Source organism: Plasmodium cynomolgi, chromosome 2 (assembly GCF_000321355.1).
Source record: "Plasmodium cynomolgi strain B DNA, chromosome 2, whole genome shotgun sequence".
Classification (NCBI taxonomy): Eukaryota; Apicomplexa; class Aconoidasida; order Haemosporida; family Plasmodiidae; genus Plasmodium; species Plasmodium cynomolgi.
The window spans coordinates 611,558-635,199 of NC_020395.1; the positions used below are offsets into that span (position 1 = coordinate 611,558).

At 42.4% G+C, this 23,642-nt stretch overlaps 6 protein-coding genes across 6 annotated transcripts; 4 read left to right on the forward strand and 2 right to left on the reverse strand.

Moving 5' to 3' along the window:
- Positions 1-365: 365 nt before the first annotated feature.
- PCYB_022360 (hypothetical protein) lies at positions 366-3,179 on the reverse strand (the record flags this gene model as incomplete). Its single annotated transcript, XM_004220585.1, has 5 exons — positions 366-724; positions 860-1,379; positions 1,687-1,794; positions 2,167-2,925; positions 3,039-3,179. 3 exons carry the CDS (start codon positions 3,177-3,179, stop codon positions 1,687-1,689), a joined length of 1,008 nt encoding a protein of 335 aa, XP_004220633.1. The 3' UTR covers positions 366-724; positions 860-1,379.
- Positions 3,180-5,393: 2,214 nt separating this feature from the next.
- On the forward strand, positions 5,394-6,965 carry PCYB_022370 (hypothetical protein; the record flags this gene model as incomplete). Its single annotated transcript, XM_004220586.1, has 2 exons — positions 5,394-6,694; positions 6,854-6,965. 2 exons carry the CDS (start codon positions 5,394-5,396, stop codon positions 6,963-6,965), a joined length of 1,413 nt encoding a protein of 470 aa, XP_004220634.1.
- A 28-nt stretch (positions 6,966-6,993) lies between these two features.
- PCYB_022380 (hypothetical protein) lies at positions 6,994-9,726 on the reverse strand (the record flags this gene model as incomplete). The annotated part of the gene is made up of 9 exons (XM_004220587.1): positions 6,994-7,047; positions 7,235-7,284; positions 7,396-7,456; positions 7,594-7,686; positions 7,841-7,906; positions 8,057-8,101; positions 8,250-8,303; positions 8,573-8,911; positions 9,262-9,726. 9 exons carry the CDS (start codon positions 9,724-9,726, stop codon positions 6,994-6,996), a joined length of 1,227 nt encoding a protein of 408 aa, XP_004220635.1.
- A 660-nt stretch (positions 9,727-10,386) lies between these two features.
- Positions 10,387-11,456, forward strand: PCYB_022390 (signal recognition particle 9 kDa protein; the record flags this gene model as incomplete). The annotated part of the gene is made up of 5 exons (XM_004220588.1): position 10,387; positions 10,696-10,766; positions 10,906-10,974; positions 11,134-11,254; positions 11,407-11,456. Coding segments are annotated over 5 exons (312 nt in total).
- Positions 11,457-13,100: 1,644 nt separating this feature from the next.
- PCYB_022400 (hypothetical protein) lies at positions 13,101-21,153 on the forward strand (the record flags this gene model as incomplete). Its single annotated transcript, XM_004220589.1, has 3 exons — positions 13,101-14,838; positions 15,315-16,134; positions 16,199-21,153. The coding sequence occupies exons 2-3, from the start codon at positions 15,315-15,317 to the stop codon at positions 21,151-21,153; spliced, it is 5,775 nt and encodes a 1,924-aa protein (XP_004220637.1). The 5' UTR covers positions 13,101-14,838.
- A 1,187-nt stretch (positions 21,154-22,340) lies between these two features.
- PCYB_022410 (peroxiredoxin) lies at positions 22,341-23,278 on the forward strand (the record flags this gene model as incomplete). Its single annotated transcript, XM_004220590.1, has 2 exons — positions 22,341-22,547; positions 22,772-23,278. The coding sequence occupies 2 exons, from the start codon at positions 22,341-22,343 to the stop codon at positions 23,276-23,278; spliced, it is 714 nt and encodes a 237-aa protein (XP_004220638.1).
- Between the last annotated feature and the right edge of the window lie 364 nt (positions 23,279-23,642).

Below are 23,642 nucleotides of genomic sequence, written 5' to 3' on the forward strand. Positions count from 1 at the left end.
TTTTTTTTTTTTTTTTTTTTTTTTTTTTTTTGCCATTTTTTGCTCCCTTGCTCCACTTTTGTGCCATTTGGTGACAGCCTTTTGCACATTTTTTTAGTTTAATTATAGTAAAAAAAAAAATTACAAAAAATAAACTCTTCCTATCAGGGCAGCAATAATTAAAACGAAGCGCATAAGAACATGTGCATATGTAAACGAAGAGACCGATTTTTCGCCCCCAACTCGCAATGGGTTCGATGCATACTCTCCAACCTTCTTCCACCCCCAGGAGCTCGTGTCAGATCGGGGTGTTTCCAATGGGGCTTATGTGCCCCTTCATAATACAATCAGGCACACACGACACGGCTACCCTGTTCACCATTTGGTTAAGTGTGTTCTCTTTTCCCGTCTTCATCAATTGTGGAGATAGTATCATCCTTATGCTTCCCATCCGGTTTGTGTTCCCGACGGCTCCTTTCGTCTTTGCATTTCTTCCAACCACTTAAAGTCTTTTCATTATATTTGATCTCCTTCGTGCTGTCACATGCATCTTTACTATTTCGCAATTCCTTTTTTTTAATTTCCTTGCGGGATGATTCTTCATCACCAGGCTTCCTCTCCCCTGTCCCCCGTGTGTGTTCCCCCTTTTTGGACTTGCAATAATCCGCATTTTTATTTTTCGAATCGCTTGCTATTTTTTTCCTCTCTTTCTTTTCACTGGCACTGTCCGATGCACACGAAGATGCTGCTGGGGATGCTGATGCGAATGCTGATACGGATGCTGCTGGGGATGCTGCTGGGGATGCTGTTGGGGATGCTGATGCGGATATGGATGGGGGTGCGGATGCGTTGAGGTTATCTCTCCTGGGGGCTCTCAGACCATTTCTAGATACCCCCTTAAGATCTGCACTAAGTTTTTGCTCTTTTTTTTTCAAGTTTGTTAATCCCTTATCGCTTAGCGAAGATATTATTATGTCAATTTTGTGACTATGTTTTGAGGGTTCTTTTTTGGACTCTTGTTCTTTGTCACAATTTTTGGAAAAGGACTGTTCGGTGGTCCTCATTTTGTCTTTTCCACGTCGTGGTGTGGCACCTCCGACATGCTTATCATTTTTCGTTTCCAATTTTTCTTTGTACTCTTTTTCGTTTTTCTTCGAGTCGTTTTCATTGGTGCGTTTTGTTGGCAGAGAACTTACGCTATTCTTCTTCCTCTGACTATCTGTTATGCTTTTTTTTTTCTTCTTTTGCTCTATGTCTTGTGTGGGAGATGTGCCTTTGGATTTGTTTTTTTCTGTTTCTAGTTTCGTCCATGCTGCATTTGCGGTTACTGCTTTGGGTGTCTTGAGCCTAAGGGGGAGGAGACAGCAAGTGATTGGTAAGTCCAGCAGGTATATATTCATGTGTATGCATCCTCGTGCGTGTGAAGCAATTTTGCAGGCGTGAACGAAGCCCCAATTTGTTCCTATACAGGCGAGATTGCGAGGCTGTTAGCAGTTCACTGGGATGTTGAGGTGTTTGGGGGGTGCAGCGTGCGCCTTGTGAGTGTGATATCTTTGCCATCACCTGTGGTGCCCCGCCTATCGCCACACTTGCTGTCACATCTGGTACCACGTTTTATGGCCACACATGCTGCCACGCATGCAGCCACCCTTGCTGCTGCACGCGTTTTCCTTTTTTCCTTTTTTCCTTTTTTCCTTTTTTTTCTTTTCAATACTCTTTTTTGAAGAAAGACTTGGGCACGATTATGTCCACACACTTCTCGTGGCGCGATTTGCTCTGGGTGTCCAAGAAGGTCTTGCTCGGCACACCGAGGTCCTTTGGAGAGAAATGGGAAGAAAGGATTCAACCGGTGTCGTTTGTGGCGAGGTGCATCACGTGCGTGCATATGTGCAGACATGTTTGAGCAGGAGGGGTCCGGCGAGGACCCATAGTGGGGCGAGAAACGTGAGAGGGGAGAAAAGGCGCACGAATTGGAAAATAGGGAAAATTTGTGCCTATTGGGGGTCAATTGGGGGACTATTTTGTGTCCCATATTGGCCATTCTTTGCTATTTTGTTATTTTTCTTATTTTTCCCATTTCCCCATTTCTCCACTTCCCCATTTCTCCACTTCCCCACTTCCCCATTTCCCCACTTCCCCATTTCTCCATTTCCCCATTTCCCCTTTTGCTTCTCCCCAGTGACTTACATCAATGACGTAGTAATAATTGTGGTACGAGTCAGCGGGGTAGGAAGCCGTCTTGAACTTGTTGTTCAAATTCTGCATGAGGAACTCGGAGTGAGAGACGCCAATAACTTCATCCTCCTTCCCATGTATAAGCAAAAGGGGAGTGTCACTATCCTCACCATTACTAAGTAGAGACAAATTTTTAAAATTGTCATATATATTTTCAATGATGTAAGAAGAGTAGGTAAAATATTCTTCTACTAATTTTTCGATGGATACATATGGAGAATGTAAAATAATTCCCCCAACGTTGTCTCCAAGTAACTTTAAATTATATCCTAATTTGGTAGCTACTCCTGTACCTATCGATCTTCCGAATAGTAGAATTTGTTCACTTTTTAAATTTAATGACCTTAAAAAGTTGTATGCAGCTAGGGCTCTCCTGTTGATATTGTACTGATTAGGAGATCCCTCCAAATAACACAACCCAAATCCTATATATTCTATGGCGAGTATATTAGCTTGTAAATGTTCATGCAAGTTACACATTTCGTCATATATTTGTCCTAAATCACAAGAGTTACTGTGGAAGTACATGATGGTGTGCTTGGTCTTTAACGTTTTGGAGTACAAAAATATGGCTGGGAATTTCTTTTTGTGCAACTCTTTTACATTTTCTTCCTTGTTAAATATTTCGAATGTTTTATCTCCCCAGAATTTCTCTACGTCGATGTTCAGTAGCTCGGGGATATACACTAGGTTTTGCAGGTCTTCTTCGTACTGCAGGAGGGGGGGGGTAGGAGTATGCTTAAGCATATGTATGGATACATGTGTGGGGACATATAGGTGTGGGGTTACGTCCTATTGAAAACGAGAGAACAAGCGTGTCACACTAGCTGCGCATTTATGTGGTGCTGTGTTCCGTCATGTTCTGTCTTTCCAAAAACTTTCACATGCAGGTGCGTAGACAGATCGAAGGCGTACAGCCGCTCGCGCATTCGCTTCAGCGTTTCCCATTTGTCCTCATCGCACATGGTGACAAAAGGGGGGAAGCGCCGTACAGGGGGAAATTGTGCAGTACACGTATCGGTAGATATATGTGCGCATTTTTATTTTTATTTATTTTTTTTTTTTTACGGACACTTGGCTCGGTGGGGCGAAACAACGCCGTGTTGGACAAGGAATTCCCCATGGTTTCTTTTTTTTTTTTTTTTTTTCTTGCTTTTCTTTCCTTTCCCGGTTTTTGTTACGGTTCAGAGGGTGTGGGAAAACAATCATAAACCTTCTTACATTCGTGAATGCGTGTTTTTAAAAAATGTGAAAAAGGGGGGGAAAAAATGCTGACGGGAGAGGGCAGGCCGAGAAAGCAAAAACAAAAAAAAACAAAAAAAAAACAACAAAAAAACAATTGCTATTTCGTTCGTTACGTACGTATATATGTGCTAGCGTTTTATTTTTCCTTCTCGATTTTTCTTTTAACCCTTTGCGGTTGTTCTGTTGCGAAAAATTAGACTGACGAATGGGCCATATTTGTGCATATGCGCACACGTGAGGGGGCATATATATGAGCAAGTATATACGTATGTATATGTTTATACGTACGTGTACATGTGTGCTACACGCGCGCGCAACCCTTTTCCCGTCTTTTTTTTAATTTCCACTCAGTGGCAAAATGCCCCCCGGAGAGACACACAATTTTGCGGCGTGAAAAAAAATTGCCATTTCTGTAAGTATATATGTAACTGTACGCATATATATGTACTTATATGCATATATATGTACATTTTTTTTTTTTTTTTGTACGTGCGCACGCGATCAGTTTCTCTCTCTTAATCCTGATAAAAAGGAAAAAGTTGAATGCGGCCCACCTCAGGAGCACATAGAAATGCTTTTGTTTTAAAAAAAATAGGACAACAGGATGAACTGAGTTTTATTTATGCCAACATTATCAAAGATGTTTCGCTCGTCGGATTGTTAGATCGTTTGCAAAACAACAGGACTTTGCAGCTTTGCGTTTGTATGCCACTGTTGACCGGAGTGTTACGAAACGGATTTTATATATTTTTTTTTGGGTGTGGGGAATTAGCAAACACGTTGAAAGCAACGACGCGGCCATTCCATTGCACATACGTGAATTTGAGCGAATGAGAGGGTGCTGTTGCTATGCACACCTCGGAAGTTGTATACATTGTTTGTGCTTCCTTTGTCCGTTAATTAACATGTCCATCCCGCATATGCGGTACGTTCCTCTCGCCGCTACACGGCGTAGTGTGCATGTATGTTACCATTTAGCCCGCGTGGCAAGGTAAAAAAAAGTGAGCGTGGCGCATATAGTGACAAGCAAATGTGGACAAAAGGGACGCCCATATTTAAAGGGCTAGATAGTATCACATGGTGATTTAAAAAAACACAACTAGATCATTATAGCAAATTAAAACTTGAAGGGGAAGGGGGAAAAAAAAAAAAAAATAAAATAACAGGTCATGTGAGTCAACACAAAATGGGAGATTTTGCGAATTAGCGGAATGATCATTTTTAGTATACACGACTTGCTGCACACATTTTGTTAGCCACAGGTTCGCTTCTACTGAGCGGTAAAAAAAAAAAAAAAAAAGAGAGAGTTCTTTTCCTTTTCTTATGTCTCCACGCCGTTGTGATGCGTCTGTATTATGCACCGTTTACGTTTAAGGGGCCGTTACAAATGGTTCATTTCGGGTTGCAAAGATAGGTGTATGAGAATATGCGTCAGCTGCTATCCCAAAAGGACGAACGAGCTAAAATGAAGAAATGAAAAAATGTTGTACTCTCTACTGTGTGACGTGGTTAGGGGGTTCACGTAAGGCTTGCTCCTTTTAAGAGGCACACATTTCGCTTCAAAGCGTCGACTGTTAGGCTGCCAAAACAGTGGTGCTAAAAGAGGCTTCTTTTTAAAGCAAATTTGCAAAAATGTGCAGCCAAAGGGTTCGTTTTCAACATTAGCACCTTTTGTGTGCATATCTCTTTTTTTGTTTTTTTTTTCTTAACGGGGGAAAACCCCGTTTTGGAGAAAACACGAACAGGGGAAACATTACAGGGGTTAGCAGAATTTCCCGAAGGGCTCTGAAAAAAAAAAAAATATATAATAACGCGAATAAAGGTTGACAGAGATTGGGAGTCACCCAGGGAGAGATACATTTTTACAAAGCTGCGAATTCGCCTTGCCCAAACATCACCCGAGCTTTACGAAAATGCATTTTTAAAAACGTACGATGCGGTTGATACCACTCGTTCTTACATTGTTAGGTGACGCAATTTTATGGGACCATCCAAAGGGATACTACTGCTTCAATTTAATTCCAAAGCAAGAAAACCTTTTTTTTCGAAGATTTAGCACGTCCTGTAACTGCCTGTGCAGAAAGAAAAATGCACGCCAGAAATGTGAAGATGGCAGGGTTAAACACCAACCGAGCAAGATACACCTTTCCCTTTACAATGACATAAATCTGAGGAAGAAATACGAATCGGATGCGCACTCAAAGGAGCAGGCAAGAAATGCCGTGAAGGACATCCAAGGAGTTTGGAAGTTTTACTTCCCCGTATTTATAATGGACACGGAGTTTGAAGCGGCAAAGGGGGAGTCCTTCGAAAGTGACAAGATGGGGAGGGCGGCAGAGTTGGGCAGGGCCAGCGGTTTGGGCGGTCCCGACAATTTGGACGAGTTGGACGAATTGGACGCTGCGAACGAGTCGGAAGATTTCAGGACGGGGGGAGAAGGGTTGAACGAAACGGAGAGCTCCACGAATGAAGAAGCATCCGATGACGCAAATCTGAACCTATTGAGAGGGGAACGGATGCAGCCACTACCCATGTTTGTGTATAACTATGAAAATATCGTGTCGGCCTCCTCGTCTACGCGTGCCTACTGGTCTAACAAATTTTTGCAAAACAATATTTTCGAGTGCACAGTAAAATTTGTTAACAAAATGAATAGCAAGTATATGGTTATCCTGCAAGGGTATTTATTTGTGTCTAAAATAAACGCTTTGAATGACAAGAACATTCGTTTGATGCCGTGCCAAATATTTGGGAATTTATTTCTAGCAAATAATGACAATGCAGAGGAAGTTTCGTTAATCCCACGAAATATGAAAGTGTATGATAAGAATGGGAACCAAGTTAAGGACATTCTGGCCATTTTGGAAAAAAAAATACCAGGGTTTCGGAAAGATAAAAAAAAAATCGATTCCTTTTTGGGGCTAAAAAAGTGGAAATTCCTAGGCGTTTCAACAGCTTATAAAGTGGTAGGGGAGGGTAAAAATATGTTTAATATTAATCACTTTTTAACAGGGAAAGATGAAAGCGTTTTTTATAATGTGATGAACTTTGACACAGTGAATACAAATTACAACAAAAACGGGGTTGTCCACTTGGCGGAAATTTTTAATTCCTATTTTGAAAGGCCCCCCACGGATGTGCTCTCCTTGATTATGAAAAACGTAATTTCAAAAGATGCGCAGTTGCAGAGGGAGAAGCAAGAGCGGCGCGTAAACCGTGTTGCTGAGCGCGAGAAGTGTGGCATCCTTTGGCGAAGTTTCTGCCACAATTTTGGGGTGCCCTCACATGAAATGCTTCATGCACCCCTCACGTTTTACGCATCTCTACGCTTGTACTATACATATGCACCTACACGTGTGCACCCATACTTGCTCCCTTCCCCCCCTCTTTACAGCTCGAGGAAAAGTCCATTAATGGCCCCTTTTAATCATACCAAGAGAACGGACGAACAAACAAAAAAAAAAATTGACACAAATGGGAATAAAATAATCTTCAACATGGAGTAGGAGTGATACGAAACAAAACGACCTTCACTTATTCGACCATAATTTCGTGTTCCTCATCTTCACTCTGATTATCAATCCAATCCTGCAGAAAAAAAAAAAAAATTGCCACACGAATTAAAGGGTTGATATTGTTAATAGGGTTATAAAAGCGTTCTCTTCTCTTCTCTTATTTTATTTTATTTTTTTTTTTTGTCGGCTTTATGTCTGCACACATGTGTGATTGCACATCAAACATGCTCCTTTTCTTTGTTTGTCTTTCCGTTGCTTACATGAAACGACTGCAAATTGTTGTTTTGCAAAAATGACGGTTGGTTATCCTCTGCAAAAAAAAAAAAAAAAATGGACGTTACATTACGCGCAGGAGTATATACACACCCAGGGGAGAGGGCATTCCCTCGTGTGTCTGCACTTTAATCCATGTTGCAGTTACCTATATGCTTATCCGGCTCTTCATTTTCTGGTGCGTCTTCTGCACGCGCCTTGTTGGCACTCTGATATGGGTGAAAAAAAAAAAAAAATAACAGCAGGATGAAGTAAGACAAAATTGTGGCAGAGAAAAAAACTATGTAGCATACTGGCACGCTTCACAATTATGCATCCAACTGCGTCTCATTTTTGTTTGGGGTACCTGTGCAGGCAAGCACTGCGCCTTCAGGTCCTGTTTTCCATCGTAAAAATACACTTCCAGCTTTTTATCATTCAGCTCCATGTCCTTGAAGCACTGTAAAAAGGGAGGAATTATTATTTATATCTCTCCGCGTTTTTCATTCCAGCGGGGAGTGTATATAGTGTGCGCAGTGCCTCCGCTCAGCGTGCTACTTTTCGATTGGGCATATAGACAATTGGCTGCTCTATTTTTGTTGGGGATCTCATACCGATACTATCATTTCGGCTTCCTCCACTCCTTTGAATTTGACGCAGACAATTCCGTTGGGGTGTTTCTTAAAGTGGGAAATGGCGGGGGCACGCATGTGCAGGCGTGTATGTTTCTACGTGAGAATGTACGTAGGGTGCGCAAGGCACATGTTACCACGGAGGCGCCTTTTCATCTCGCGCGAGTCTTTCTTTTCGCCACTTTCGTTTTAGCCTACCGGTATGGGATACACCTTGTGCACGGGCGCGTACTTCTTTACTTCCTGTTTTGGAAAATAAAATAAAAAAAAAAAATAAAAAATAAAAAAAAAAATAAATAAATAACGGTGATGATAAACAGATCGCTCCTTTGCATGACTGCAACCTCGAATGACCCTTTTCGCCGAGCACTTGAACAAATTTCGCAGTTACCATTTCTACCAGATCTTTTATAAAATCGTAGAAGGGGTCTCCCTCATCGTGCTTCTACATTTGGGGAACGGGGGGGAGGAGTATGAAATCAAAGGAGAGAAAATATATAAAGGGAGCAAAATTATGTAAGTGCCATTTCGGACGTGAATGGTCGCACAAATTGATCTTTTCAATTCCACGCTAGCTATCCCCTTTTTGTGCCCATTGTGCACACTTTTACATGTGTGCAAAAAAGGGGCTCCATAGCACCATGACAGAAATGCACAATTGGTGTGTTCCTAGGTGTTCATGGGTTGGGGATTTACCCCTCGAGCTTGCCTTACCACTGCATCTTCATACGAAAAGACGTTCCTAAAAATAACGATTTTTTTTTTCGTTCCAGTGTATCCATCTCCCCACTTCTGCAACCTGAGTTGCTCATATTTCGCCGCCTTGATTTTTTTTTTTTTAATTAGCATTTCTTCCTTAGAAACTTTGGAGGCTTCTTTTTTTTTGTTGAATTGTGCCTTTTCTACACGAATCATGCAATCCTGTCTTATGTAAAAATTATCAAAATATTTAATGGCAATGTCGACACTCTGTGTGTACACATATGTAACCAAGGCATCTCCTTTCACTTGGTTGTTTTCGTCATAGTATATTTTGATTTTCGGTTCTGTTGTCTCCGCATCGATTTTAATAATGCCCGCTTTTTTAAAAACACTATGTATTTCCTCCTTTGTTATATCACTAGGTAAGCCGGTTATGTAAATGCAGCTGTTTTTCACTTTTTTATCGCATAGGCCTTCCTCCATTTTTTTTTTTTTCTCTCTAGGTACTTTTTTTTTTTCTCTTTTTTTTTGATTTTTTCTAGTTCTAAAGGGTTTACCCCGGTGGTTCCGTCGGGTGGGTGATCGTAACTGTCACGGTGGGGGTCACCCTCGTCGCTGTCGTCGGGACACTTGCTGGAGTTACCGCTTAGCATATACTCATTTGCTTCAAAATTAGAGACACGATTTGTGTTCTGCTGCACCACAGAAGAATGCTCCTTCGCAGTGGCGCCCCCCAGGAACCCATCCCTTGTGCCATCACCACTTGGTGTGTTAAAAGGAAGGCACCCTTTTAATATATCATCGTTGTACACATACTTCCAGTTTTGTTCTCCCTTTTTAAATATTATCGACATGATGTTTAATCTTTTTTCACTCCACAGTTTCTTCATTTGATCTAAATTGTAGGGTCCATATGACTGGTTACTTACGTAAACTAGCCACTCGTCATTCTGGGGTTCGTTTGGGTCATTCCCTTCGTGAGGGTTGTTCCCTTCATTTGTTTTCACCTCTTGCGGGTTATAATCCTTATTCGGTTCTCCCTCATTTGGTGCGCACGCGGGTTCGTCTTCCCGTTGATCATTCGCTGCATGGTCGTGATTAACGTTGTTATCGCCTCCCGGGGAGGAGTGTATGGACTGCGCTTCCTTCGCCTCTTCTTCTTCCATAATTTTTTTTTTTTCTTTGTTTGTGCAATTTGTTAGAAGCACATTTTTCCAGTTGTAGTTAAAAAGTTTGGCAATGTGACTGGCAGTGTGATTGGCAGTGTGATTGGCAGTGTGATTGGGCGTGAAATCGGGAGTGAAATCGGGAGTGGGATTGTTTCATCAGGGAAGTGCCGTGGGGGGGACCACTTCATTTTTTAATTTTTTCCCGACAGGAATCCTGGTGAACGTTTTGCTATTTTATCATATGCACTGATTGGTTGACTGGATGACTGGATGACTGACTGCTTGATTAATTTTTTTTTTTTTTCGACGACGCAGCCGCGTATGATGCTCTCTTTTCGCCCTTTGCATAGAAATATACAGTAAATAGGATAGAAGTTAGATTTTTTTTTTTTTTAAAAAGGCATTACTTCTCGAATGAGGAGAAAACTTCCAATTTTGAGGAAAGCAGAGGAGTTTCCCATTTTGTGAACCTGAGTTTGGCATACTCCTTTGCGACTTTCTCAACCAAGTTCACATATGCATACGTACGTGCGGTGCGTAGTAGCTGACTAGGGGATATTTCCTAACAAGATTCCAATTGAGGAGTGGGATTTATCCGCTGAGGAGAAACCCAAACTGTTTAATTTAACGTGAAGAAGAACTCAGTGAGAAAAAAAAAGTAATGCCCGAGAGAAATGAGCGCATACGATTATGTATGCATATGAGTGTACCTACGCGTGTAACGTGTGGTGGTGGTGGGCAGCAATGCGCTGTTCGATGAAAGCGAATGGTGGAAGGATTAAGACCATCACCCATCGTCACACATTAATATGTACTTATGCCATTTTGAGTGATTAAACAAAACTGACACAGAGTCTTCAAAATGGATACCGATATGCATGTATGCACATGGTAACTATGTTGAATGTTTTTTTTTATGGCTTGCACATGTTGCGAATGTTTTTCCTTTTTTTTTTTACAACACAGTGGTTTATGCGATATCGTGGGGGGATTTCATGCAGGCGTCAAGGGACATCATTTCGAAATCGCCAGATAGGGTATGCCAAGCGGAATGAAAGTGCAAAAATGTGATGATGCGCAAGGAGAGAGGCGCTCCGTGCAAACACAACTGCTACACGAAATTAGCAACGGCACGCACGCTGCAACTTAAAGTATTAACTTCTTTCCCTTTTGTAGACAAGATACGTGATAAAGTTGCATAGGCCGACCGAGGGAATTATTTTGAAAGTCACGGATAATAAAAACGTAAGGTCATTTGGTCGCCGTCCAGGAAGCGCACCTCTCGCTGTCTTAACAATTGCATATTCGTGCATGTGTTTTGGTTCACCATATGCACTCCGTTATGGTTGTCCGTTTTACACAACGCATACCTACACAGCGTCTCCCTCTCCGAAATCCTCGCAGAGCATAATGTACCGATTAAGCAAAAATGACAACTTAAAGAGGATAGAAGAATTGAATTCCCTTTTTCTGATGTGGGGTTCCAGCGAAAACGCCAACGAGGCCTTTCCGCTCAAGCTTAGCAGTACGGATGGATGCATACGAATTGATGCACACAAATTGATGCATGCAATTGTGTGCTTGTGTAAATAAGTAAATGTGTGCAGATGGAGCTACCCCTTTATGAATATGCCTTCCCAAATGCCCTCTCGCTTCAACCCCCCACCCCCTCTACAGGAAGTGCGGATAAAACGACCAATGACCCCAAGGCGAAAAAGGGCACATAGGAAAAAAAAAAAAAAAAAAAGAAGACCAGCATGTGAATTGTGACAAATCCCCCACTTGGGAAATTACCATTTTTTGCTGCAGAGTTGGGGAAATATTTACGATTCCCCCACCCCACTTAATGTAATTTATTTTACGTTCATTTAGAACTTGGATCTTTTGGAAGTTCGCCCGTATGCTTACGTGTAAGTAAGCGGGGGTTATAATTTCCCGTCCTATAGTCCTCTTGAATAGGACCACGTGCATGTGTATGCATACTTCGATGTTATTTTATTTTTTTATTTTATTATTTATTATAGTTTTTTTTTTTTTTTTTTTTTTTGTTTGTGTGTAATGGAAAATATGAACACGGCGATAATTTTTGGTATACATTTTTGCAAGTGTAAAGTGTATAACGTTTTTTTTTTTTTTTTTCCCATTTTTTCTCATATGCACTAATTAACGCTAACAATTTTATGTAATAAATACGTAGCAATTTGCGTTTTATTGGAAGTTTATTTTTTTTTTTTTTTACTTTCCTATGCCTGCACTGTTGAGCTTAAAGCGTAAATATAAAGTGTGCCTGCCTACTTATTCTTTTCCGCAGCAGCTTACACGTATACGTGCATATTTACATATATATGACGTGTAATCTGCGCTGGAAAAAAAAATCAACAGCTGGTGGTATGCGAAACTGAAAAATTGGAACATGCGCTTCGTTCAGTTGGCGAAGTGTACAAACGTAGCTACAAGCTTGGCTGATGGAATGTGTCAATAAAAAAAAAAAAGCGAGCATAAGCATCCCTCTATCTCTGGCCAACGCATCATTCGAGCGCATCGCGCGAAGATATCGAATTGTATGCGATAAGTATTTGCGAATACAGGAGATGTAACAAATGGCACAAAACAAAAAAAAAAAAAAAAAAAAAGGCAAGCAAAAGAAGAGAAGCAAAGAAGAAGGGAAGTATTTTTTTTCTCAATAAAAGTACCTTCCCCTCCCCTTCCTCAGCTTTTCCCCCCGTTTTGTAAATTTCTTTTTTTTTTAAGTTTGACAAAAAAAATTTATTGAACCAAATATGCATGCGGAGGGATGAGGCATACCGGAACACACTCCCTACTTGGCATTTTCCTTTTACAAAATTTTTAGAGGCACAACTGATATGTTTGGCGAGAAAATGTGCCCATATGTGTACATGCACATGTACACCGTGTGGTTCGTTTTTTTAGGTACACACACAGCGGTCTGAAGTTTCAGTAATGCCGAAAGGTTTACCTTTGCATGTATGCTTGTCAATACCACCAACACCATCCGATTAGTTCCTCCCCCCGCATAACTGCACGTTTAGCGCGATAACAAATGCGCGCCAGTTTATTCCTCCAGCATTGTTTATAAGCAGGAGGAATAGAGGCGAAGCCAAAAAAAATAATAATAAAAAAAAAAAAAAAAACAGGAACGAGTTAAATCTCGATAAAGAGCGCAGCTGAATGTTATCCCAAGGGTGAGGAAAGGAAAAGGTGGCAAATTTTTTTTTGTACATAAAAGTGTAGCGCGTTTGTAAAGGGATGCACAGCCGTATGGTTCAGCATAACAGAGCAAGAATTTGTGCACGTAGTGAGACGGGCAGCCAAACGGCTAGGCCAAACAAACTGCCAACCGGAGTGACCAAATGGCAGATGACAAGTCTGGGAAGGGGGCGTACATTAACAACCCCGAGTTCCCGTACAAAAACCTGAACATTAAAAAGATCGAACGGATAAGGAAAAGCGTCAGTCTAGGCAGCCAGTTTTTCATCCATAAAAATCCAATTAACGATGAGTCGTCGGGAGGAAGAGGACCCGTTCCCAGGCAGGGGAATTCGCAAAATTGCGCAAATAGCTTAAGCAAAAAATTTAGTAAATCGAAAAATTTTATAGAGAGAAACATTGAAAAAATATCTAGCTTAAGCAAAAAGAATGACATGTTCTTGAAGACCAAAAAGACATGTAACAGGAGCCACGTGGTGGGTTATGACGTATGCAAGGAAGGAAAGAGGGACATAAAGGAGAAGGCCACTACAGTTTTGGGTGCCGGCCCGCTAAAAAATAGGGCCACAGGAGTCACTGCTGGGAACAGTGGTAATGGCAATCACAATGGCAATAACAACGTTTTAAGCAAAAACCCAGTCAACCATCTGAAACACAAAACTACACTCGTCCATGCAAAACACAAAAGCGCAGAGTGCGATTCGGCCAGAAACAATACGTCTTCTGCGAATGGTTATAGCCACGCGGAGGAGGCTCTGAGAATTGCTAGAAAATTCCCGGGAATAGGAGAGAGGGGGAATAGACAACACGTGGTCAACAATATTGAGAGGTCCAAAAGCTTTGTCAGGCATTACGACGTGGTCGGTGGGGTGGCGGCCTCCACTGCTATGCTTGGCAGCTATGCGGTGAGTCATGCATCTTCCAACCATGCAGCCGCGAACCACAGCAACAGTAATGCTCTTCTCAGAAGACAGAAAACACTTCTCGGTGAAGACACGGCAGGTCAAAATCGCAGGGAGAAAGCGCCCTCTACAAGAATCGCTAGCAGAACCGCGGGTCATGACAGAAGCGAAACGCTTTTGAGGAAAAACGCACAGATAAGCAACGGAATGATAAAAAAAAACGAATTGGTCGATGTAAAGAATAACATGACCCAGGAGGAGGTAGCCCAAAACAAGAAGCAACAAACCAATGCACAAGTCGCACTTTACCACGCAGATAAGGATAAACATGTAACAAATGAAGGAGAAAAAAAAATGGAAAAGAAATTAACAGAAAGCTCAAACGTAGTATCACCTTATGAGGAGCATGAAATGAAAAATAAAGGAAACGATTATGTAAGGGATAGGAAAATAAAACGAGAGGGTACCTTAGAAGGTCAGAGAAGTGGAGACAACGAGATTGGACAGCTAGAATATGATGGTGCTGGTGAAGAGGTGGATATAGATTGTACGAACCATCAGCGGAAATTTCATCCGACAGGTGAAGGGGAGCATATGTACATGCAAAATAATCTCCCAAATGGTTACCATTACGGTGGAGGTGGCGTTGAAAAGAGTGATCGTGGAGGCGATGTGCGAAGGGGGAGAGATTTCTATGATGATAAGGGTGGAAACGATGAAATGTGCGAATCAGGTGCGGGAGAGGATGGAAATGAGGAAAAGGACGCAGCGGATGAAGACAACGAAGAAGAGGTCGCCGTCGCAGAGGAATCGCAGGGTAGTGGAGGAGACCGCGCCCTGCAGAAAGAGGCCAATAAGATAGCACCACCAATCTGTAATAGCAATGACGCAGGGGCAGGAAAAAAAGAATTCCCCGAAAAATCGATAAGCCTAAACGATCATTCTTCCCTTGATATGGTTACAAATTACAGTCTGCAAAGTAAGAAAGACTATCAAAGTTGGGGGGACAAAATAAAGTTAAAAAGTGGAACAACTAAAAAACTGCGAAGCGTTGACTATACGTCCCAGACGATGCACAACGAAACGGGTAAAGCTCATTCTTCTCGATATGCACATTTGGACTCACTTGGAAAAAAAACAAATGAAGAAAGACTTACAGATAATAAAAATGTGAACGAATTTTTTGGAAATGTTAGAAGCAGTATCGGAGCGTTTGACGAGTTACTGTCGAAGCGGCTTGCCAACTTAAAAGGGAGAAGTGCCCCACCAAGTGGAATGCGTGTGCTGAATGGGGGGAAGGAAGAAGGTGCCCACAATGGTACTACAACGATTAGGGGACCAAATGAAGGACTCACCTCGCGTGATAATTATTCCTTAAATGAGTATCGAATAGCTGGGGGAAAATCCATGCAGGAGGATTTTTCTTCCAAAAATAGGGAAGGACAAAGTGACAAAATGGAGAAGCCTTCTGAGGAGCCAAAGGGAATGACGAGGACATATATCAAGAGTGAAGAAAATTTCCTGTTTGATCAAAATAGTTATAATAATGTCAAAAGAGAGGGACAGAAGGAAACCGAGGAGATTAAACATAAGCAACAGGTGAACACACATTATGTCGAAAATGAGCGGGAAATGATAGTTAGCGAAATGAAAAAGTTAGATGATAGGGCGTGCGATGAGTACGCTAAAAAAAGTGACAGTGCACGCTCAGATAAAATATTATCGGATCCGCCTTTAGTTCAAAACGAGCAGATGCACACATGTGGCAACGGTTTGGAGAATGTGGTCGAGGAAGGAGATTCTCCAACGGAGGAAAGAAATGCACTAAATGAGGATACGCTTAAAAAAGAGTTTGCCAATTCATATGACTACGAATTTTCGAGCTCGCGCAAAGCGAATCATAGCCTTTCTGGAAGTAACTTTTCTCCTCTGCACCAAAATTATTCGATCGAAGGGGAAAACCTGGACAACGCGAACGAGGGCGAAGCGCACAGTGACGATGAAGACTATAAATCGGTGACGGAGAAGAAATCCACGGAGGAGGGGGTACAAGTGGAAAACGAGGGCGAAAAGGAGGAGGAAATGGGAGAACAAATGGAGGAGAAAATGGGAGAACAAATGGAGGAGAAAATGGGAGAACAAATGGAGGAGAAAATGGGAGAACAAATGGAGGAGAAAATGGGAGAACAAATGGAGGAAGAAATGGAGGAAGAAATGGAAGAAAAAAACGAGGTAAACGAGGAGGAAAAGGAAGAAGAAGAAGAAGAAGATGAAGGTGAAGAAAAAGAGGAAGAGAAAGAGAAAGAAAAAAAAGGGGGAACTACTCAATGATCTGCCAGGCGATGACGAAGACGCAGCGGATGATAAACACCCCGATGGAAGTAGCCCCAAAGAACAGTCTTACGGAGAAGAAGGACACTCCAAGGAGCCTAACAGAGGCTATTTTGACAAGAGCATTAATGAGGACTCAGTGGAGAAGGATCATTTGTACGATGCCCCCGAAAGTGCGAAGATTCCTAGTAGGGTCTTTTTAGCAGTAAATGGGAAAGACGCCCAAAAAGGTGTACAAAAATATGCGCACAAGGATTTGGTGCAATTTAATAAGTTGGCTGAGGAGCCCTTCGCAGGCAGACGCGGAGTAGTCAGGGATGAAGAAGTCACAGCACATCATGGAGATAAGCCAGATCAGCAGGATGAGGATAAACACAAATTTCTGTGTAGCTCCAACGACACTTACCATGTGGATGTATTGAAGTTGTACAATAATAAGCTATCCCACGAAGGGGGGAATAAAAAGAACAATAAACTCATAAACAAAAATATGATTTTGAAGGAGATATTCGGCTCGAATTATGAGTCCAGCTTGAAAAATGATCTGAACGAGTCGAGCAATGTGATGGGCGGCGAGGAGGAAGCGGTGGAGGAGGAAGCGGCGGAGGACGACGGGGACGAAGTGGACGAAACGGGAAACGTCGCGGAGGAAGAAGTGGCGGAGGAAGACGCAGAAGAAGACGTCGAGAATGGCGCAGAAGAAGACGCCGAGGATGGCGCAGAAGAAGACGCCGAGGATGGCGCAGAAGTAGAGGCAGAGGCTGTCGCAGAGGAAGAGGCGCAAAATTACCCACACGAGGACACAACCGAGAAGGAGTTATCGAACAAAAACGCTGCAGTCATAAGCGATGGTAAGTACAACCATTATGTAAGCAACAAATCGATCGGAGGAGATGCCCACGAGCCGTTCGAGTCTCAGTTTCATAAAAGTAACAGCATGGAGAAGGACTCGTTTGGAAGTGAGCTAGCCAACGACGAGGACTCGTTGCTTAAAAGGTATGAAGAGAATTCCTCCCCCCTGATTTTATCCAAGCCGTTGTTTAACGATAAAACGAGTGAAAGTAGTTATAACACAAGTGTGCTAATGGGCAGAGCAAAAAAAGAATCTCTAACATTTAGGGACACCACCGCAGGGGGCAATAGTCATAAGGATAGAAACCGTAACGGTGATGTCCTTTTAAAAAAGAAAGGGCTACGAAAGTTAGAGGACACGTCAAATTACACTGAGGAAAAACAAACGCATAATGCTGATGAGTTTTCGAGCGAATATAAGGAAGGAGGATATACATCGGAGACAGAGTCGGAGCAGGTGGCGGTAGGCAAAGCACAGGACCCAGCGATGCATGCGCGTGATGTTGTGACGCATGGGTGGGGAGAATATTACGACCGTGGGGGAGACAGGTATGGGGAAAGCAGCGATGCGAAGAGGGTGGAAGAACCGGATAGCGAAAACGAAATGGTCAATATTGATGGGGTGGTCGAAAAGGCAGCCCCGGAGGAAGTTAACAACAGAGCAGCAGATGAAGAGAAAGGGGAAAGAATGGATGGAGTTTTTGCAAAAAAGAGAAAGGGAAGCGAACAGCCATATGACCATTACATTGATGAGTATGAACAAGGGTTCGCTCTGGTGAACCATAAGGCAGGCGAAAGGAAGAGAAAAGAAATAAATGAGGAAATAGGGAAATATGAAACAAGGAGGGACAGCCAAGGTAGGCAGTACCGAAGTTATAAGGACTACGTAAAAGGGGAAGAAGTGGAAGGGAGAAATCACATAAGAGAAGAACTCATGGAAAAACACAGGGGAGGACCAACGGAGGAGGATAACCAAATGCAACCTCATAAAACATCGTGGACGCGAAAAGCGCAACGTACCAGTGACGGAGTAGCGAACACAGAGAATGAGTTGACACATGGAAATGGCAAAACTCAGGACGAGAAGAAAAACAACGCCATTTGGAAATACAGGGATAAAAAGTTCCTAATTTATAGAGACAAATTATTTGAGGAAAAAGAAAAGGAAGTAAACCAAAGGAAGTCTCACATGAATGACGAACTGTTAGACACGCATTATGGAAAAAAGTTTGATGTAAATAAAGAGAGAGAATATCTATTCGACTCCATGAGCGATAATTATAATTATGGTTACCTGAGGAAGGGAAGGGGTGGTAAGAGAAGCTCTCAGATGATGAATTTGTATGAAAGCATTAAAAGCAGAATGGAGGCTAGCGGAAACAAGGAAAGTAGTGACCATAGCAACTTGAAGAGCGTCATAAGTGACGACTACTATTTGGACTACATAAAGAATAGGAGAAAACATAGCAACAAATATGAAGGAGAAAAAAGAGGAGTGGATAACTATAACAAAGCGCAGCAAAGCAGCAACGAAAATGAGCTCATGATAAACAAAAGGAAAAGGAAGAATATATTCGAAAGTGATAGCCTGATAAATGATAGCAAAGATGAACCAAATTTTGATCTGGCACGTAACAATAATGAATTCCTGGATGATGTGAAGAAAAAAATAAAAAAAATTGACCATATAGAGTGTAGCCATTTATCCTATGGCAACAGTGAATGCTCTAAGGCAGCTGCGTTGTATAGCAGCATAAACGAAACAAAAAATAGTAGCCACACCATCGTATCGAAGAGGAGCAAATATATTTTGAAACACTCGAATGCTTCCTCTCTTTATGATGACGTCCCTTTGTTTTTTAACTTTGTTAACTGCAGCTCAATTGTGTTAGGATCTGAAATTATATACGTCACAGATGAGACGTATGGAAAGTGCGAAAATATTTTAAAAGACAAACCATTCAACACGGCCAACGTGGAAAGGGGTTACTATGAAGATTGCTCCAATGACCTTTATAACGTGACGAATAGTAATTTGAGCATTGGCATAGCTCACCATAGGGAGCGCTTGAACGACGTGGCTGGTAAAGGAAAGGTTGCCAATTTGTTGGGCGAACGAGTGAACTGCTCTAGTGAGGAGAGGACCGGGGGGGGAAGCGGTTATCTCAAGTTATCCGAAGAGTCAGGTAAATGGGGGGAATGCCCTGGGTGGCTCACCAAAAGAAGAATAAAAAAATATTTCGATTTCTGCATAGTGAAGCTGTGCAAACCGACCCTCATCAAAGGAATCGACATTGACACGAATAATTTTTTGGGAAATTACGCTCCGTATGTTTCTATCGAAGGGGCGTACATCGAAGACGATATGTTAATGAGTGCGGAGTCGTTTTCGAAATATGTGGACCGAGTTAAATACAAGAGCAAGAAAAAAAACGACTTCATGTTTGAGAAGGACTTTTTTTCGCACCACCCCCCACGGGGGAGGAGCGGCGAAAGGGTGGGTGCGCACAACGAGAATGGTGAATGCAGCAGGGTAGGTGATGCCAGCAACAGGAATAACGATCGTAACGCTGACGCAGAGAAGAAAGGTCTGTTCCTATCGAGCCGAAACAGCAGTGGGGAAAACCGCTACTGGAGCAATGACCGCAGGCGTCTGGACGACCACGTGCTCAACAATAGGGAAGAGGTAGAATTGGTGATAGACGGGAAAACATATTTTAAAAGAAACAAATATTTTTATGAACCCATTTTGATAGATCCCCTTGACAAGTCAGACCAGGAGTATGAAAATTATTTGGAAATTCTAAGGTATAATGATAAGTATAAAAAATTGAGGACTAACCCTAAGTCGACATCGTTTGTGGCCAACGGAAATGAGTACCGATACATAGACAATAAATTGTACACGCTTGTGGATGTGACGAAGGAGATAGCTAGTAGGTATCCGGGAATCCACAAGGGGTGCTTGTTAAGGAGTTCTTCTTCCCCACTGAGCACGGACAGGAATGGGGCTAACAGTGGCGAGGGGAGGGATTATTCCAGTGGTGACCGCTATGGAGATCGCTTCGTCGGAGTGGAGGGAGGTAGCTTTGGCGGAGGAGCGCGCCATGCGAAGGGGGAGCGGCGCGAGAATGGCGAGAATGGCGAAAATGGCGAAAATGGCGAAAATGGTAAAAATGGCGAAAATGGCGAAAATGATGAAAATGGCGAAAATAGCGAGAACAGCGAAGAGGAGGAGGAGGGGAACCCGTTCCTCGCGAACTCGTATAACTCAAACACGCTCTTTTTAGACAACGACTACTCAATAGAAAAGAAAATCTACAACGACCTGCACAAGCAGTATCAATGGGTGTCGATCCTAGAGGACGAAAGGATGAATCCCGGATTTAAAAACTACAATCATAACTGTTTCAACATAAATACGTGTAACAAAATATTTACCCACCTGATTGTGTGTCTACTCCCCGATGGAGGAATAAACAAGTTGCGAGTGTATGGAGAGATAAAGATAAGTGAAAAGGTTCGAAAAAAAAGTTACAAAAAGACTATTAACGTATGTGACATTTTAGATGGATCCCACGTCGTCTACACAACTGATGAGTTTTATGGAAAATCGGAAAATATATTGATCGATCAGAACTCAGAGTATGTTATGGGATGGCAAACAAGAAGACTCATCAATAGGCCCCTACGTTATGTTGAAAATTTGACGATAAATAACATTTCTTCCATATTTTTTAACAACAATTATTGCATAATTAAGCTCAGTTTTATCACCAGCATTAAGTACATAGAAATTAACACTATATTTTATGAGTACAATTTTCCCTTGTGCGTTTCGATTGACTACTGCTATATGAAGGAAGTACACTCGGAGGAGAAATCCAAGCAGATTCAATTTTTTGGTGAAAATATTGAGAACATTCAGTGGAAGGAGCTTCTCCCCCTGTCCTACATTAAGGGGAACCACATCAACTTCTTCACGGTGAATGGCAGCAGCTCTGACGCGGCACCTTTGCCGGATATCGTGTCCTCGCACCTCCGTCTGAATATATACCCGGACGGGGGCATAAACACGATTAAGGCGTACGGCACGGTGGTGGAGGTGTAGCGGGCAAAGGAGAATGGTGGGAGCGAAGGATGGAAGTGAACAAGTGCTCGGGACGGTGCCCACTGCGTGACCCGGCGCGAACGTCGTGACAACGTCGTGACGGTTGATCGTGTATCGTTCTTATATGCTTCCCTGCTTCCCTGGGGAGAGAAAAAAACTGCTTGCTCCTATGCGTAACCCGCTTTGAATTAAAAATCACCCTGCTCGCAACGGCCACTACGCCCCTCTTAAAACACTCTTGTTATGTGTACATGTGGACCGTTTGGTTCACCTGTATGTTTTAAACACGTCCACGGTTGCAGAAGTGGCCATCTGCGGACGTGGCACCGTTGAAATGCTTCCACATGGCGATGGCTTTTTTTTTTTCGTGCAACTTGTCCCTGTTTTTTTTTTTTTTTTAAAGCGTGTCATTATTTTGTTATGTGTCAATTATTTGCTCATTTATGTAGCATTAATATTTTTTTTTTTTTTTTTGGGTGGGGGCCACTTGGATACGAGCTGCAAATTTTCTCAACTGGAACGGCGACTTTTCCAAAAGTAAAGCAACAGTGTGAGTTTGAGTTTTAGTTTGCGGCATTATGACATTGCTACCTTGCGCGGGGAGAGATAACGCGGCACGTACGTAGCAAAGTGGAACTGCCAATGTAGAGATATTGTCCGCGATTAAGCGCTGCTATGAAGCATGAAAAATAGCAAAGCGCAGGAAGAGAAGTAGCCCCTTAGCGCAAAAACGTAGTCACAGCACAGCGACAGTGTGTGACAGGCGCAAAAAGTGCTAGTGGCAGTTCGGCGGAAAACACGTTTAGCTATGTGCACTTTTCAACCCCTTCTACACTGCAAACGGGAGGAAGTATTAACATTCGAACGCGTGGAACCGTAGGGAAAATAAAGCATTTCGGATTGGAGAGTTAACTATTATTTTCACCATATAGATAATCTCCCACATATGTTTATCGTCACTACGCGTATAGCTACTTTTTGAAGCACACGTATGTGCTCGCGTACATTCTTGTCGTTTTTTTTGCGGCCACATATACGTCACGATAGTAGCACGACGGAAAGGGAACCACCCCAAATAGGAGAAGAAAAACATTCCGAGTCCTCCCCTTCCATACATACACAAACACAGGTGCAGCCCCATTTGACTTTTATCGAGCCCCTAATCAACAGAACAGAAGGACAGAAAGATGAAAGGAATTGTCGTTATCCTTTACGTCATTCTGGCACACCTCTGTTTTGGCTTTAAAAAATTCACGCCCAATCAGGCTCTGAATGTTGTATCCAGAAGGGGGAGGCCAAGTAGCAGGTCCTCGCAAAAGCTGCATGAGTCTAAGAGCATAGATCTGGCCAATGACCTCAAGGAAAATGACCTGATTCCGAACGTCAAAGTTATGGTACAATGAGAATCGGCACTGCGGTAGAATTTGCGGCCGGAGGGGCTGCTCCAGAATGAGTGGCCGTTCTTCCGGTCGCTTTGTACCTCCGGTTTATTTGTTCCTCTGATCGCTCCGTTCGTCGTACAGCACTGTACAGCACTGTACTACACTGTAACTACACTGTAACTGCACTGTAACTGCACTGCAATCTGCGTTATTTATTACCCTTTTTTTTGCCCCAGATCGATGTGAAAAACATGAGTGGCACGGACCAGCCGGGGGAGGAAAACGATTTCAAAGCCATTGACACACACGAGCTGTTTAAGAACAAAAAAATTCTATTGATAAGTCTGCCGGGAGCTTTCACCCCCACATGCACGTCCAAAATGATACCGCAGTATGAAAGCGAATATGATTTCTTCATTAAGGAAAACAAATTTGACGACATCTACTGTATCACCAACAATGATATTTTTGTGTTAAAAAGCTGGTTTAAAGATATGAAAATAAAAAAGGTGAAATATGTTAGTGATGGAAATAGCTCCTTTACCGAGAGTATGAATATGCTTGTGGATAAGTCCAACTTTTTTATGGGCATGAGACCTTGGAGATTTGTTGCTATAGTGGAAAATAACATCCTAATAAAAATGTTTCAAGAAAAAGATAAGCAACATAATATGCAGGCGGATCCGTATGAAGTTTCGTCCGTCGCGGCTGTTAAGGAGTTCCTTCGACAGAACCAGCTCTGAGGGGGAGAAGTAGGAGAAGTGGGAGAAGTGGAAGAAGTGGGATTTATTGACTCTGTCCAATTGTTGAGATGATTCCCAGGGTTTAGAAAGCCCAACCGTTTGTGGGGGGTTCAAACGAAAGGCGCATTTCATCGAAGTGTCTTTCCCATGTGGTGCACGGAAGTGAACTTGGTCAGTCATTTGGCATTTTTCGAAAAGCTCCTCTGAACCGTTGCAGTCATTTGTTTACATTAGCGCAGTTATTTATTTTTTTTTTCTTTTTGCATTTTTTATTTGACACGCAGATGTGAACGGGGGAAGGGAGGTGAGTTTTTCCCCGGCGGAGTGAAATTGTGTGTGCACCGGGGTTCTACTAGACCCCGTT